The sequence below is a fragment of the Phalacrocorax aristotelis genome, chromosome 6, assembly GCF_949628215.1.
Source record: "Phalacrocorax aristotelis chromosome 6, bGulAri2.1, whole genome shotgun sequence".
Taxonomy (NCBI): Eukaryota; Metazoa; Chordata; class Aves; order Suliformes; family Phalacrocoracidae; genus Phalacrocorax; species Phalacrocorax aristotelis.
This window is the reverse complement of record NC_134281.1, coordinates 32,688,634-32,705,496: the sequence shown is the minus strand read 5'-3', so window position 1 is coordinate 32,705,496 and position 16,863 is coordinate 32,688,634. Positions and strand designations below refer to the sequence as shown.

The 16,863-nt window shown below is 52.8% G+C and overlaps 1 protein-coding gene across 5 annotated transcripts in view; it reads right to left on the bottom strand.

Annotated features, from left to right (window-relative positions):
* Window positions 1-16,863, bottom strand: part of CACNA1E (calcium voltage-gated channel subunit alpha1 E) — a 147,319-nt gene that overhangs the window by 54,876 nt on the left and 75,580 nt on the right. For all 5 annotated transcript variants that reach the window (XM_075096957.1, XM_075096954.1, XM_075096956.1 and 2 more), the window contains one exon: window positions 4,613-4,716. In XM_075096957.1, the coding sequence (XP_074953058.1) occupies window positions 4,613-4,716 (104 nt within the window). The remainder of the gene's footprint in view (window positions 1-4,612; window positions 4,717-16,863) is intronic.

The following is a 16,863-nucleotide window of genomic DNA, read 5'->3' as shown; positions in this document are numbered from 1 at the left end:
AGACTTAAGCTTCTTCCCAGCATTTTGGGCTTCAAACCACCTGATCCAGCTTGAATGCACAGGGCCCATGTTTTGTGTAGAGCCAGAAAAAATAACCCCTTCCTCCACTGAAAATGTACACTTGTTCCTTCAACATCCTTACTATTAATTGCTATAAAACTTAATTTTATTCATCATTTGTTATGCCTCAAAATCGTTTGGGAAAAAAAATTCAAATTAAGTGAAGTGAAAAGATTTCAGAGATGGTACAGAAGGCTCCTGAAGGAGCTGAAGAAAACTCTCCAGAGACTGGGAACACAGCACTAACCCAACCTGAAAGAAAGAAGATCTTAAGACAAAGAAATCTTGCCAAATTGATCCTTTAATTATAACATTAGTAGTTTCTTTCAAAGGAGTGCAATAGCTGGGGGTGGGGGGCAGAAAAGAAAGGGAGAAAAGACTTAACATTACCACGATGAGTGGAAGCAATTAGGAGGATTTAAATCACTCTTGTTTGGTACAAGGCAGATGGATTTAATTTTTCTTGCTATTGTGCTCAACTTCTTGCTCTGCCATGAGCTTCCAGAGGTCGTCTTCTTGGCAGACCTGAGGACCCAGCATTCCCAGGTCAGGCGGCATCCCCTTCCACTCTGCCTCCACTCAGCTATTGCTGCAGACCACAAATACCAGTGATTATAGCAGCTTTGTCACCCTAGAAAGGGGCTGGAAGTACAAGACTGGATAGAAAAAAGGAGTATACCAGCCTTGAACAGGAGGACAGATGCTGTAATGAATGGAGGAGAGCAACTGCAAACCATTTCCCTGCAGGTGCTAGGGAAAGGGAGATGGAAAAAGAGTCAAAACGCAGCCCATCTGGTATCAGAAACGCTGCAAGAGTCTTCAATATTATACCTCCAAGCATGGCTTATTTTTTATCTTCACTCTTTCATCTTCTTGCTCCCAGTGACAAGTTAGACATAAGCCATCTCCTTGCCAGGAGGGGCAAAGCAGGCAGGACCTCTGCAGCTGCTAGGACAGGACCAGTGGTGAGCTGTGGTCATTACTGAGATGGCCGCTGCAGCACCACACATGCCACAGGCGGTAGGGATGGGGCAACGCAGCTCTCACCCAGCCTGCTGCTCTGGAGATGCAGACTGAACACACAGATCCAAATTGTTTTACATGAGAAAGAGCTGAGGGGATTAAAAAAAAAACAGGAAAACATTTACTGAAGAAGGGAGACCAGACCTCTGCAAATCTCCAGCATGGGGTACGTGCAACTTCTGCATCTCCCTGTCTCAGAGCCAACCGACTGCAGGGCACTGCCCACAACAGGCCATCAGCTGCAGGGCAGAAGGAGGTCCCGTCCACCCCTCCTACTCCTCCTGCAGCATACAATTCTCTCAGCACTACACTGGTTCTCCCTGGGAAGAGGTGCAAAGCTGCAGGTGCACCTGGCCCTACTGCAGGAGGGTGCTGGATGACACCATACTCAGGCCACAGGATGACAGCAGGCAACACTTGATAGGAGTCTCAGCATCTTTCCAAGCTCCCAAATCCACCAGCTGCCACGTGGCAGAAAACAGGGCATTTCAAGTGACGCTCCATCCTCACTCGCTCCCACTGACACTCTCCTGCCAGGATTATTTCGGTACCTTGTGTAGCTTTCAAAGCTGAGCAGTCACATCTCCTTGGGCTTCATACCTGCTCTCAAAGAGGAACTGGGCCAATTTATTTTTTCTTTCCTGCTTTCAGTTAGAATAAGTTGATCCGTAATTGCACCCATAGAGGAGGAAAGTTAATAGACACAATAATAAATGCCAAAGCCCCAGAGGAACTGGCTTTCCAAGCCCCTGCCTGGAGCAACTCCATCTCCTCTTAATAGCATTGCATGCAATTTCAGTACATGTGTGCGTGTTAGTGTTTAGAGAGAAAAATCGAGGAGCCTCAGTATGATGGAAATAATTTCTTTTCCTCTCCCACATACTTTGTGCTTAGGAGCAGATGGATCCAGGCTGTTTACATCACGGAGGTCATGCCTCAGCTTAACAGTTGGGGAACTGACTGTTGGGAAAGATGCACATCGCAACCAGAAGATTGCTATATCTGGGCTCTGGCAAACTTCTGATGGTGGCAAGTTAAACACACAAATGCCCTCCCGCAGCCTCTTCGCATTCAGGACCTGCCTTGGGTGTTCGATTTTTTCCCCAAAGAAAACTGCTGCCAAGACAAAGTGAGAGCAGAAAGGCAGCTCTGCAGCAGCCTAAGAGTGTGAACTTCAAGAAGGTGGCTGGAAATCCCAAGCAGACCTTGTTATTTGCTCGTGCAGATGGTGCAGTTTACAAGCAATGCAGGTCCAGGTTTCTGCAAGCAGGCTACCAGGGCTCGCTGCTCACCACTGCGCCCCAAGTTAACAGAGCTACTGTGATTTCAGCTAGCTGGGCACGGCTGCCTGTCTTCCCGCAAAGCAGTGCCGTAACTCTGGGGAGGGGTTTCCTTCACGTGGAAGTGTTTCCATTGATCTCATCCCCAAAGTGACCTCCTCTCAGCTCACCTGCCTGCTCACCCAGCTTAGAGGCTGGGGCATGGAAAGGTCACCCTACCCCTCCTGCAGCAGAACCAAGTGCTCTCTTCCAGCACAAGAGGATTACAAGAAGTGTTAAAAACCATAAAAACTAAGCAAGCAAAGCGAGGAATGAAACCCTTCTTATTGAACTCAAGGACATACATTGTTTGTGTGTTGAAGTACCTTCTTCTGCCTCATGTTGCAACCCTCCATGGCTCTGGCAGCATCTTTGGCAAGAGGATGCTTCACCACCGCCAAGGTACTGCATTCACCGAGCTGCAGGGGATACCTGTGGCTGTGGCTAGGCAGGAGGGCATGCACAGTGGCCTTGCTATCAGGTGGCAGAGCCCAGCCTGCTGCCTCCGCTCACCTCACTCAGCCCTCCAGGGAGCTGAGCAGTTGCGCTTTTCCCTAGGTATCTGGCACGCCTCGAGAGCATCTCCATTGCCAATTAGGCCACCCACCCACTTTCATCCTTCCCCAGTACAAACCCTATTAGCAATAAACAAACAGTTGAAATGCCAGCCGGCGCCTGGGAAGAGCCCTAGACAACTGCATGCAATTCGGCAACATGGGAACAGCTGCCTCACGCAGTTCCTGCACAGGCGAGCACTGAGCATGGATCAGGGCATGGGCCAGACACCCCACTGGCCACCCTGTGGTCCTCCTGCCAGTGGCTTGCTTGCAGGCCAGAGCAGTGCTATCAGGCTGCTTTCAGCATCACACCAGCACCAAAAGCCTCAGTGTCCACAGAACACACTATGTTGGCACAATTCAACACTGCAATAAGCTGCCTAGCCCCAACCTTCCTAACGTTCCTTCTCTGGGCTTTTGTAGGAAAGCTCCTGCTTGACACTGACACCCAGTTGGACTTTGCTCAAATCCCCAAGCTAGATGAGGCATAAGAAATGCAAAAGCCACCCAACACTACTTGGACATTTTCATCCTCCATAAGAGCTCCCTCCCTGCAAGGCAGCGTGAAGCCCTTCCTGCAGCCTGTCCCCAGAGTCCCTGGACTCACACAGACCCCAGAGAGCTGGGGAAATTCAACCCACTAACAGACTCTGAAGCCCAGCCTGCCGCTCCAAAAGCACCCCTGAAACCACCACCATCACACCTGAACTCACGGTGATGCTCAGGACAGTGAGAGATGACCAGGGCCAGTCTCCACATTGATCCCTGCATCTAAGGGCTTTCCAGCTGGTCAAACCAGCACTACAATGGCTTGCTTTTTGGTTTTTTTTTTTTGCACCGTGATAGACAATTAGGAAAAAAATGACCTGCTGCTGAGTAGGGGCTGCCCGTTGCCACCTGCAGCAAGGGCAGAGGAGCCCAAATCTCTCTCCCAGTGCAGCAGAGGCCATGCTGTCCCTGTGCACCAACCGCTGCCAGCATTTGAGGATGTGCTGATGCAACCACAGTTCATTGTCATGGAGACAAGAAGTCTTTTCCTCTCCAAACCCAGCGTAATGGCTTGGATTAAAACCTTGGTTCCCCTGGGAAGAGCACAACCGGGACAGTTGCATTGTCCCTATGCCCCAGCTTGTCCATGAGCACCCCAGGAACCCCTACCCTCACCAGTGTGCATCCCCCACTAGCCACAGCCCACAGAGCATGGAGGTGCCCCACATTGCTCCCACATGTGCCCCAAACCCATCCCAACCCATGCCCACCACACTCCATGAGCCAGCAAATGCATACCCCGCTATAAACACAACCTAGACTCAAGCACATTTCCATAAAGCTCCCCCACATCTCTCCACTCCAGCAGGTCCCAAGCAGTCAGAAGATCGACACTGACTGTTTCTCGCAGTGACCAAAGCCACGAGCTCTTCAGCAAGGTGAAACAATAAGAAGGCATCTTCAACACTGCCCCTTTCCTGGCTCCCCAAGGAGCAAAGGAAGTAAGCAGAGCTGGGGAGTTATCCCTTGCTGTGAGGCAGGCAGGCACAGGGGAGGCAGGGGACAGGGAGAACCAGCTACCAGGGTCCTGGGGGACACGGCAGTACTGGGGGCTGACCTTGGGGACAGGCATGGCCTGGAGAGGAAGGCTGGCACCTTGCTTACCCTGACAGCACTCCCAGGACAAGGTTGAGGACAAAGAAGGATCCAATGATGATGAGGGGGATGAAGTACAGCCAGTTCCAGGTGGCTCCTAAGGCATCGTTGGTCTGGAGGGGAAAAGAAAAAATATGCATGACATTACTTTCAACACCAGCACCCAGGGCAGAGGAAAGGAGCATTAGCTCAGGCGCAGTGGCGATTGTCCCTCCAGACTGACAACGCCAGGCTCCTCAGGGTGATGTGGCCATGCCCACCAAGCCTTGACAGGCACCAGGCAGCTGCCTGTGCAGGCAGGTATGCCCAGACAGGAGCTCCCAGCCAGCAGTGCCCTGATGTCGCTTGGCGTCCTGCCCCAGCCATGGTCTCCTCCATGGACTCCAGCCCTCATCAGGCAGGACCACTCTCCTCTGCCTCCTCCTACTATCCCTGCAGGGACACAGGTGCTGTAAGACAATGGTATAGTTGGAGGTGCAGGGCCCTGCAGCCTGAAATCGGGGTGCTGAGCGTACAGGAGCCACCCTGACCACATGCCCCCTGGCAGCTTGATTTGGTGCTCCCCAGCACATCCCACCGAGACAGGGCAAACCAGACTCGCAGCCGCGGTGCTTGCTGAGCATGGTGCAGGTTAAAAGGGAAAGGTTTATAAGGTTCTTTAGGGCCAGAAAAGCTGGTGACTAAAGAAGAGGCAACCAATGCTTGTCTTTCCATGCACAGGGGGGCAGGGGCTGGTATGGACAAGCTCCACACCCTCAAATGGGCATTTTGATGATGGCATCATCGCTAAAACCTTGTAGACACCCTCCTGCCCCAGGTATGTTACCCCAACCCCAAGGAGCTGAGAGTAAAAGGTCGCTCTAACCACAGCACAAAGCCTGACAGCTAAAAAGGCTGCTGGCAAGCCCTGCTCTGTACCTCCAGACATTTATTCACTGAGGCTTTTAATAAAGCAGTGCCCCTCTGCACCTTGCAGTGACTTCTTGGGCCCCATTTGTCCTCCAGTGTCAGGAACGGCACACATGATGCCAGGCTGGAGGGTGATGCGGCAGAACGTGACTGTCTGGGGGAGGTGGTATCAATCTTGTTGCAATGAAAGATTCTTTCTCTTTTCTCTCTTCCCCCCTCTCCCCGTGCTAATTAAGCCCTCATCTTCGTCTGAGTCATTGGCACCACATCTCCCTGTCGGCCAGTGCAGGAGCCAAGACAAGGCTCTGCAACGGGAAAAGTGCATCTCCGAGGAAGAGAGAAAACCACCATGTTGGAGTCTTCCTCCAGTGACCAAGGCATCAGTGGGAACCTCAGCTGGGTGTCCCCACCACCCTGATGCTGAGTCCAAGGCAGGAAGAGACATGCCAACACATCCCACTGCAGGCACCGACCACAGCACCGGGAGGGGGATGATGTGGGCAGACCCCAGTGCCAAGGAGCGCCTGGTACACAGAATGCAATAAGGACTTTGAAGTTGGGAAAAGCATCTCGAAATACTCACTGCCCTCCTTCTTTGGCACTGGGGAAACCACAAGCATCTTCTCAAGGTCCTGCACCTTTCAAGAGCCCCCGTCCACTACCAGCCCCTTTCGGGGCCATAGGAGAAGCAAGCACCGAAGGTAGGAATCATGCATGGGAATCCCATATAGCCAACACACATCACTGCCCTCCAGAGACACCCAGGCCACCATGCTCTGCTCTAACAGCACCATTTGCCATGGCATTAGTCTTTGAGGCATCGTGCAGCCCTTCAGACTGAGCTTGGCTGGGCTTCAGCTCCCTGCCAGGATGCCATTGGGTACCTGCCACCTGTGCCAGGATCACCCTTGAAACTGGCTTCTGCCCAAAAAACATGGGCTTTCCCCAAGCTCCTTGGCACAGGGGATGCAAAACAGATGAGGCCCTTTCCTACAGGTGAAGAAATCTTCCCCCAGCACTGGGCCATCACCACCCCTCCTTTGGCCTTCTCCCCTCCAGTGATGTGCAGCAGAAGATGGAGTGGGAGACAGAAATGAAATGATGGAGCAGAGGGCAAGTTCCCCAGGATTATCAGACAGCGATACCAGCAGCAGCACCCAGACCACCTCCTCCCACTGCAGTTTGTGGGCATGGCCAAAGCTGGTGGCACCAGGGACCCACAACTGGGAAAGCTGAAGCAAGGGCTCGCAGGGCCCTGCCAGGACAGGCTGCCTGCCTCTATGTGCATTTGTGTACCCAGCTCTCGTAGGGGTGGAGGTAAAGGGGATTAGAGAGATTTTAGGATCTTTGGGGGGGTTACATGTCTGGCATTGCTAGTAGCCAGTGGCTCCAGGAGGGGCACTGCTAGGGCAGAGGAGGGGATGGGGAGCTGTGGCCATGGACCCCACATACCCCAGGACACACCACAGACCACAGCAAGCTCAGGAATGGTCCCAGCCGCCCAGGACAACGCCAGCAGGCCCAGGAACAGTCCTGCCCCAAGCAGCCACATGGGTTCCCTGGTTGGTGTCAGCTTTGCCAGAACCCTCCAGCACCAAGATAAAATTTCCCAGGGCACATCCCAATGCACCCTACAAAACCAGGAGCTGGTGATGCCCAGCCAAGCTGTGGTGGCTCCAGCCCATCTGGTACCTGCCTGTCTGCTTGGACTGCCAAAATTTGCCCGTTTATTCCCCAAGGAACTGGAAGAGCTGCTCCAGAACCTTTGCAGCACCCACACTGCAGAGGGCCCAGCCAGGGGGTCAAGAGGGCTTGTTTGGGAAACACAAGGAGCTTGGCAGTTCTCAGCCTCTGCACCTTCCACTGCTTCTCTAGCCCATTGAGAGCATGACCACAAAGCATTCAGTGCAGCAGAACATCAGCACAGAACAGCATGTGTGCATGCACGTGTGTGCATACATGCACAAGCATGCACGAGTGGATGCATTTCTGTCTCTCCACTCCCAAAGCTGAAGCACATCTGCCCAGGAAACCAAAGGAACTGCCACACCTGGCTGCATTTGCCTGAGAGAGATCGCAGACTGCCAGGGTCTTGCAGAGTTGTTGAGTCCAGGACCCCCCCCCCCACCTCATGCAATCTCCCCCAGACTTTTGTCAACTCAACATTAAAAACTCAGTATTCCCACTGGAAGGCTCCTCAAGTAGATTCTCTAATGGCTGCTCTAATTCTCAGCCTAAACTTGTTCGTGGTCATTTTATATATCCCTCTGTTCTTTTACCAGCATTGGCCTTTGGCTGAAATACTGTTTCCATCCTGATGTATTTATAGATACCTATCATGGCCATCCCCAGCCTCTACTTTGCTAGTCAAAGCAAGGTTCTTCTAGTTCTCTCTTGTATGACTGGCTCTCCCTCCCCCTTTTATCTAGTAGCCCCTTCCCTGCTCCAGTCCAGGCTCAGTTCATTTTCCCTGGATGCAGGAGACCCAAGTGAGTGATCCTGATGGGTCCCACTCCATCCCTGTGCAATGTTACCAAGACTTTGCCATCCTGCCTGCAAATCTCCCTGCTCCTCCAGGGCACCGCTGGCCTGCGGTCAACTCGCTCATCCCATCCTCCTCCACACTGCTACTTCCCTATCAGCAAGACTTGGGCTCCTAGGAGATATTTTTGCTGTTCCTCAACAGGCACATGGCTTTCCATTTCTCACTGCATCCCACATCTCTTCCTCCAGCCCTCAAACTCCTTCAGCCTGGGGTGGCAGCCTCCGTCACCCCAGCTCCAGGAAGCCAGCCGCTGCTGGAAGCAGGAAAGTCCATGACTCATCCCCAAGAAGCCCCGCTGATTGCCACCAGCCACTACATCCCCTCAACACCACCCAGCGCCATCCTGACGCTGCTCGCTTCCCTGCCTGCCTCACAGAGCTCCTCTTCTCCTTCCCCTCTTCTCTGCTTCATTAACACTTTCCCATAGCAAAAGCTTTACTACAAAGAGCTGCTTTACACATTTGCAGGTCTCTGATGCCAGGTTAGCCTGGAGTGACCTACCTTTGGCAAACCCATGATTCATTTTCCTCTTTTGCCTTCCAAATCTGTTCTGAAATGGCATGCGATCGAGGTCAGGCTTACAGTCCTATTCCTGCCTGCCTTACTTTTTTTCCCCTCCTCCCCCCGCTTTTAAATATAGGCATCGCATTCGCTATTCTCCAGTCACATGGTGCCTCCCCCAACTCGATGGAGTTGTTAAAAATACTTGTTACCAGACCTGCCATTTCATGTGCCAGCTCCCTCCTAGAGTGGGGGGAGGGAAGCCATCCCAAGCGCCAGGCTGATGGGTGTGATGATCTTGGGACTTGGCTTCCACAACGGCTGTGCTCATGACCACGTCCTCATTCCCTCTATCCAGCCCTTTTTGTGGCCTCTTTGTGTTGACCAAAAGCCAGGGTGAAATACGCATCCACGCCCAAATCTCCCCCACCACTGCTTCATTCAGCCGTGCCTTTCTTTCATCTGCAGAGGTGAGGAACCTTTTGCCATCCCTTTGAGCATCCTTCACAAGGTCCATGTCAGCGTGACATCTGGCAGCTCCCAAAGCACTTCCCAACTTCTTCAGCACCAAGATGTAGCTGTCTTAACTGAGCAGCCCCTTGTGCCATCCTTTTGGGGAATTGTTTGTTCTTAATATTGCTCCATAAGCCATGGTTCATCACCGTGGTCCACTGTGCCTTCCGACAAGTTTTTTCCCCTTTGCTGAAGGTACCAGGAGGTCATAAGGTACAGAAGTCAGGGTAGACGTAAGGAGTTTAATCCCCAAATTGCATTAATAAAGTATAATTCCTTTAATGAAGAAATTCCTTGCTCTTGCCCCAGCCTCGCAGCAATGCTCAGCTCTCTGGGCTGCAGACCAGGTCTCATCTTTCACCTAAACCCTTTGGGAAATGGAGGAGCTGCCTGATGGCTGATTTTTGCTGCTTCTTCCCTTCCCTTCAAGACAGCCACCTTTTCATTATGCACTCCCCCAGCTTAAACCACCACCACCCAAGCTCTCCCATTGCCACCAGACCAAGAAACTCATTTGCTACTGCCTTCAGGCATACCCAAGACACCAACACAACCAACATGAGCTTGTCAGTGAAGACTAGGGAGCCACAGTTTCCCCAAGGGACTAACACACCCAAGGGTGTTTCTCATGCCAAGGCATTGGTAGAGATCCCCAGCCGGAGCTGAACCACCACAGTCACATCTCAGAAACGGCCCATCTCACTGCTGGTAAAGCCTCCAAGCCTATAAATGACACCACCAAAGTGTGGGAGCAGGACCCTTGTGGGGTAATGGAGCCGGCACAGCGGGTGCCCACCTGGCAAAGGAGCCCCCACCAGCTCCCACTTCTCAACCCCCAGCATGGGGTTATTCTTTCGGCAGCGCTTGTGTTGGGTTTTTTGGTTTGGGCTGGGTTTTGGGTTGTTTTTTTTTTTTCCAAAGGGCGGGAAAAGGCACAGGGAACTGCAAAAGCAAGTCTCACTCAGGGGGCCAGAAATCTAAAGAATTCTTAAATATATACCCGAGTCAAATGCAAAGCACAAGCTCGCTGCCCACACGTACCCTCCCTCAGGCTGCACTTGCATGGGAAACTTTAGGATATTTTTGCTATAGGGGAAAGGGGAAAAAAAAACCCAAAGAACCCACAAATTCAGTCTCTGCTACCTAAAAATAAACAGAGAGCATGTTCTGCCTGTGCAGAAACATTTAATGGCCACTCATTGCCCACCAGCCTGAGGAGTGGGACTGGGGAATGAAGCTGCAGGCACCCAACTCATTTGGGGAGCAGCAGGACACAGGGAGCCACTAGACTTCACTCAGACAGTGATCCACCCTCATTGATTCTCTGCTGTCTAGTAACAGGGCTAGGCTCCCACTTCAGGCTTTCCCTGTAGAGGATGGAGCTTTCTGTCCCTTCCCCAGCAGGAGATGCATCCTGGAGATACCCACAAATAGCTTGGCCAAAGTCAACTGCCTGCGCTGGCACCCCATAGGCGGTCAAGTCCCATCTCAAAATCCATCTGCATTAGGAGAGAGCCTCTGCGGTTTCTCTTTGAATCTGGACCAAAACAGCACATAATTAGGCTGGGGTAATATACATTCATTGCTGTAACTAACGGGCTGTGACATGCTCAGGAGATATGGCAGCACTGTGCTACAGGCAAGGGGGAAATCCACAGAACCTCCAGTGGCAGGGGTGGCCCAATCCTGCTCTCATTGTTGTCCTCTGCCAGGGATCTCCCACCCCGCAGACAGCTCCCACAGGGACCCACGGCTTTGCCTCCATTGCAGCCAGGCTTTAACAGGCAGGGACAGGGTGACCAAACTGTCCCAACCACCACAGTTGGGCAGGAGAGATCTGCCTGTCCCCCCAGCTGTGATCCTAGCAAGGCAATCAGGGACGAGAGGAAAAGCCAGGATCTCCAGAGGCTTTGCCGTGGGTACCATGCCTGCCTTCCCCAGCACTTCTCAGGCTTGCTGCCCAGCATGGGGCCAGAGCAGACCTGCTGGGACAGCAGGTGCAAAAACACCACAGCTCCCAGGATTTGTATGCCAAATCCTTGGCTTAGCAACTCCTGATGGACTTTGCCTGGTGGTGACACATACCATGCCCCCACCATGACTGATGCCATCCCCTCAGCATCACCTCCGCAGCCCCCAACATGATCCTCCCTGCAAACCACGGCTGCATTCAGCTGAGAAACACAGGCAGGCCAGCAGGAACAGCCTCAATATCTCCATACCCCAGGAAAAAGAGGAAAAAAAAATGTTTTTAAATACCTTGTAGCAGATTCCCTAGCCTAACCAGTTACCTCAAGACCTTGACACCCACTGCTGCTCTCCCCACCGCAGTAACAGATCTTTCTTCCTTTAATAGTGGTAATTTGATCTCCTGCATGCAGGGCCATGCTTCACTCCCGGCAAGCCCTGCCTGGTATCCATCAGTGACCCCAGCACTGGACAAGATCTGAATGAAAATGCTTTGCTTTTCCAAATCAGGTTAATGAGGAAATTGGTACATTTCCTTTGCAGGGCTGGGGCTGGCCTGCAGTGGGACGCATCCTGCCATGGCTACGTGCCGGGGTTTCCAGGCAGGGTGGGCACCCCCTGCCTGATGACCTGCCTGCAGCGCTGCATTTTTCTGGCCCCCTGGGGTGCTCTGGGGTGCCAGGGGCAGGCAGCAGGCAGAAGGTCCCTGCACAGGGGACCAGAAAGCTGAGAAAAGCCTGCAGGGTGTCAGCATGCTTGTGTCTGTGCAAGTGTGGGGAAGGGGAAGGAGTAGGGAAACAAAAAACTCCAGATTATTTCATGTTTCTGTTTTCTAAATGGAATGCAAAAAACGCATTTCTAGAAGTATTAATAAAAATCAAGCATTTTCAAAACATTTGATATGCGCATGGAGACTGATTATTGCTCTGTTCTCCTCTGATCCACTGAAAAATCACACCAAGATGCCTCAGCATCAATCCACAGACCACGATCCCATGTGGGCCTCCTCCTCTCCCCTCCAGCCATCCCTTGCTGCAACCCCCCCAGCTGCCCCCACCTCTGCTCCCAAACCCCTGCCTTCTCCCTGCCCAGGCCCCCCCTCCTCCTTCCCTAGCCCCGGATGACAGCACCCCTTAACTGCCCTGCAGGCAGGATGAACTTTTCCTGATGGAATATTTGCAAAGGTCCACAGCCTTCGTTAAACCCAGCACTTGGCTAAGGCAGTGCCAGTGCTCCCAGTGCAGATCCTGTGTTGGGCTCAGGCATGTGCCAGCACTGAACCTGGAGCCTGCACACTGCAGCAAGGCATGGTTTTCATGGGATCAGCTTTGGGGTGTTTTTTCAGTGGGGTCTGGTGCTCACCAGCCTGGATCCCTGCTTTGTTTCGAGCATGCTGCAAGCCCAGAGAAACAGCTCAGGCCCCACAATGTTTCCTAACTGCAAGAACATCCCCAGCTGCAAAGCTCTGGGGCCACAGACCCATGTGCAACCTTGCTCAAGAATGCCAACTCACCCCAACACCCCCTGATGCACAGCAGCACATGCATCAGCACAGAGGCATGGAATCCGCTTTGCAAAGCCTCACTGGCACAATTTCCAACGTCAAACCCGCTAATGAAATTAGAAACCCTGGGCTTAACAAAGATGAGCAGTGGGGGCCAGGCAGTGTCGAGATCCCCGGCTACCTCCTCTCCTTGAGCCTGGAGTTGTTGGGCAGTGCCGGAGCATCAGTGCCTCCACTGGCCCCTTGGTTTCCCCACTCCTGCAGGCAGATGGTCGAGGAGCCAGACTTTCCTGCACGGGCAGGGAAGAGGGTGTGGGCAGGGAGCTTTTGACAGAACATGCCTGCAAAACTGGGGATCCAGCAGATACAGTTTGTTTCTTGCTGTGTCATTTCAGCACACACAGAGAAGGAAAATGGAAAAAAAAAACCAAAACCAGGAACATTTGGCAAGCTGGCGAGGGTCTGGCTTTGCTGAGTGTGGAGAAAGAGCCGTTTCTTCCAAAGGGAGAAGAGGGTAAAGCAAGCTGGCTGCGGCACACGTGCCTGTCGGGGATGGGCTCCAGCACTCACTAACTTAAGTCCTTGCTAACTTAATTTTATTTAAAACACTCAGCGTTTAACATTTCAGAGGAAGAAGCAGGAAGGGGCTCTGTCCTGCAATGCCACAAGCGCCTGGGACTTTTTGGCAGCCCCCATCCCCCCCCAGCACTTCCCCCTTCGCCTGCACGGCCGGGAGCCGCCAGGAATAGCTGCAGAGGCTTTAAGATCTGTGCTTGCTACAGAGCTGCTAAGAGCACTGGGTGTTGATTAAATTTTCATACCTCCCCAACAGGGTATTTTTTTTTTGTGTGTTGCATTTTAATTTAAAACACACAAGAAGGGACTCCTTTTCCCTTTGCAAGCATTCCAGCTGAAGACCCTGGCAATGTCCCAGGGCACACAGGCTAAAAAGCCAAGTGGTTTCCCTCTTTTGCCATCCCTCCCACCTCCTCCGCTCTCCAGACTCTCTCCCTCCTCCTCTCCCCAGAGATCATCTCTAGCCAGTGCCGCCCCTTGCCAGGAGTCACCGTTACCCATCACACTCCCAACTTCACCCTCCACAGTGCCCGAAGGAGCAGCAGGGCAGGCTCAGCCCCCAGCTGTGGGACCACTGCTGTACTGAGCTCCTCCAGTGCCCTGCCCACCACCGCGGTGTCAGGGCAGGCAGATGCTGTTTTGGAGGATCTTTGCACCACTGGCCCTCAGTGCAGAGTCCCTACAACCCTCGGCACATGGCTGCACCACTGCAGCTCTCACCTTGGGACCAGAGGCCCCAGGCGACAGGCACCAATGTCCAACGGAGCTGCAGCAGCTCCTGGAAGCACCAGGGCTCAGAGAGGTTTCCCACTTCAGTTCCCAGTCCAAGCAAACCCCAACAGGAACAAACTCCTCTCTGGTCAAGTCATTAATTTTGCTGGCCTCTGGCTGCCCCGCATAAAGACAGGCACTGCCCTCACTCTCTGAAAAACAGGAGAAACACACCTAGACCTGCACGATGCTCAGGTCCTGCTCACGCTGTTCACACATAGGTGCTTCTGGGAGAGCAGCTGAGTGCTGGGCATCCCAAGGGACAACCGTGACACTCGGAATTTATGCCAACAAGTGACCAGTAATTTTGTACACACAGATTCGGAAAAGTGACTGCTTTGAAAGAGACTCCTCCTCTGAGCCCCTCCAAGACCGCTTGACTAGTGCAGCTGGGGACCTGGCAGGGAGCAGGACAGCCGAGCCGTGTACCCATCTCTGATCTGTGTGCTCCAGCACAGCTAGGGATTTAACACACCTCCCTTTCCCAGCACTCCAAACCAGGGCTGCCTGAACAGTCCCTATTTCAAAAAGGATGGATGTTTCACCACATTTGAAAATAAGGCTTCAGCAAAAGCTCTCAGGTTGGGTGCTTCACAGTCAAAACCAGCCCCAGCCAACTTTTGAAAACCCAGCCCACACTCAGCAGCATGAAACCCTGATCTATGCACATGGTGAGATTAATTGCATGCATGGTGAGGTTCATCTTGTCCCTTTTGCACCCTACATTTAAAGGAGATCCCAAACACCAGGGCAGTGCCAGGCTCCAGCGCTCCCGCAGGGTGGGCTCCCCTTGCGCCCTCCTGGCTACAGCACCTCGGGCGTGCTGGAAGCATGTGGCAGTTAAGTCAAGCTCGCTGCAAAACCCCTTCCTTGCAGCAGCTCATGTTTTGCAGCTGCTCATGTTTGCAGCCACTCTTGCAGAGTCTGCGCTGCCGGGATCTGCATGCACGGCTCGCACTTCGTACCTAACAAGCGTGTTTGCAGCAGCCTGGCTTTTTGCAGGCAGCTGTTCAGCTTTGCACAGGGCTACAAGACCTGCACACCCCATCTCCCCTGAAGCTATGGCACATGGATCTGCCCACAACCACTGCATTTTGGTAGGTATTTTGGAAGCTGCCAAGGACTTGATTCTCTTCCCCAGCAAACGCTCTCCCCCTGCTGCAGTAGCACGCAGAAGGGTCCCAGCACTCAGCCCTGGCATTTCCTAAGGCTACTTTTACCTTTTTGCTCCCTGCCTCTCTGTAGTCCCAATCCCTTGTGCCATGAGAGGCCTTTTGGGTTTATAGAAAGCAACTGTGGCCAGCTAGCTCCTGTTAGGCCTTGCCATGCATTTTTAATTAGCAGCATGGATGCTCTTCCACCACTGCTTCAATGTATGTGCTTAGGAGGCAAATGTTTTTACCCATCATTGCTAATAGCTGTAGCCCTGAGCAAAGTCAAGTCGGTTCTTTGCATGGCCTGGCTGCAGCTTGGTTATCACTGCCATGCAGGTACTCCTGCCTGTCTGCAGGTTGCTCCGACTCTCAGGAATTTACTAGAGCCACAACATTAGGATCAGGAGTTCAACCTGATGGCCAGATCCATGCAGGGAAATAGGCTTTCCCCATGCAGCAGGCTCTGGTTCTCTGCATTGGCCGTGCTGAACCTGTGAAGCGCTCTCCCAGTGCAAGCAGAGGGTGCCCGGGGCCATGGCCAGACACATGCCTGTGCTTGTAGCTTTGCAACCACATGCAACCTCAGCAACCACTAGCAACTGCAACCACTCGCACCCCGCAGCAGCCTCAGTCCCTGTGAGCGATGCTGGCAGAAGGTGCAGGCAGTTCTGGCTCCCAGCCTGCAACTGTCCCCGTTCATATTGCTCCCACAGCTATAAACAGCAGTTTTCTCCATGTGCCTGGTTTCTAATTTGTCCCGGACTAACTAATGCCCAACTAGGGCCTGCGTCCCGGTGCCACGTGGCTGGTGTAACCAGCTCCAGCAGCTCCAGAGCACACAGAGGAGTGCTCTGGGCAAGGGACGCAGCCAGGACAGGCAGGGCTGACCTGTCTCCCTGCAGAGCCCACCAGTCCAGCCCACGGCCCCAGCACGTGTTTGCCACAGGTGTTTTTCTTCCCATCTCAGCTCCTGGCAGAGTGGGGGAAGAGGAGAGTGGCACCTCATGGTAAGCCAGGCTCCTCCTTGCTACCCGCAAGCACCGCGGCTGAGTGCTTCTGAACACAAAAGCAAATTAGTAATCTCAGTGAATACAGTCTCTCTAGCCGGTGTTTTAGAGGAAATAACAATTTCAAACTCCTCTCCTGTTTGCTCCCCAGGACCAGGGGAGCTGGGTTGAGCATCTGAAGCCAGCAGCACCACCGAGCACCTGTGCCATGCCCGGCCAGCCCCGTGGCATACACTGGCTGCCCCTCACCAGCCCAGCCACCCCTCTCCTGGATCCCAGCATTGCTGTTGAATGACAAAACTGCAACCCAGCCCCTGCCCTGTAACGAGCACACCCGCAGACGCGGAGAAGTAGGACAGCAAGCCTCTTTGCCAGCATTATTTTCCCTCCGGTCCCTACAGAAATCAGGTTTGGTCTCAAGTCAGCCCAGGGAAGGGACATCTGCTCCAATATAAGAAAGGCAACGTACTCCTTAGCCCCTGTTTTGTTTTGGACCACAGAGACAGACAGATGAACCACAAAGCCGAAACTCTGCTCTAAAAGAAATTAAAGTCCTTTAGGCTCCCAGGGATGGGAGCTGGAAAAGCCATAACACCCCACAATTTGAGGCTTTTTTTTTTTTTTCCCCCCCATGCTGTGATTTCTACCTAGCAAGACAGCATTTCATGCAGGCAAGGCTGATGGAAACAAAATGAAAGGCAAGCACATCCATGAAATAATACACATGGAAAGTACCATGGGGCCGATTAGCTTTTTGTGATGCTATCTCCAAATTCCAGGAGCCATGCTTCTAGACCCAGTAAAATTGTGGG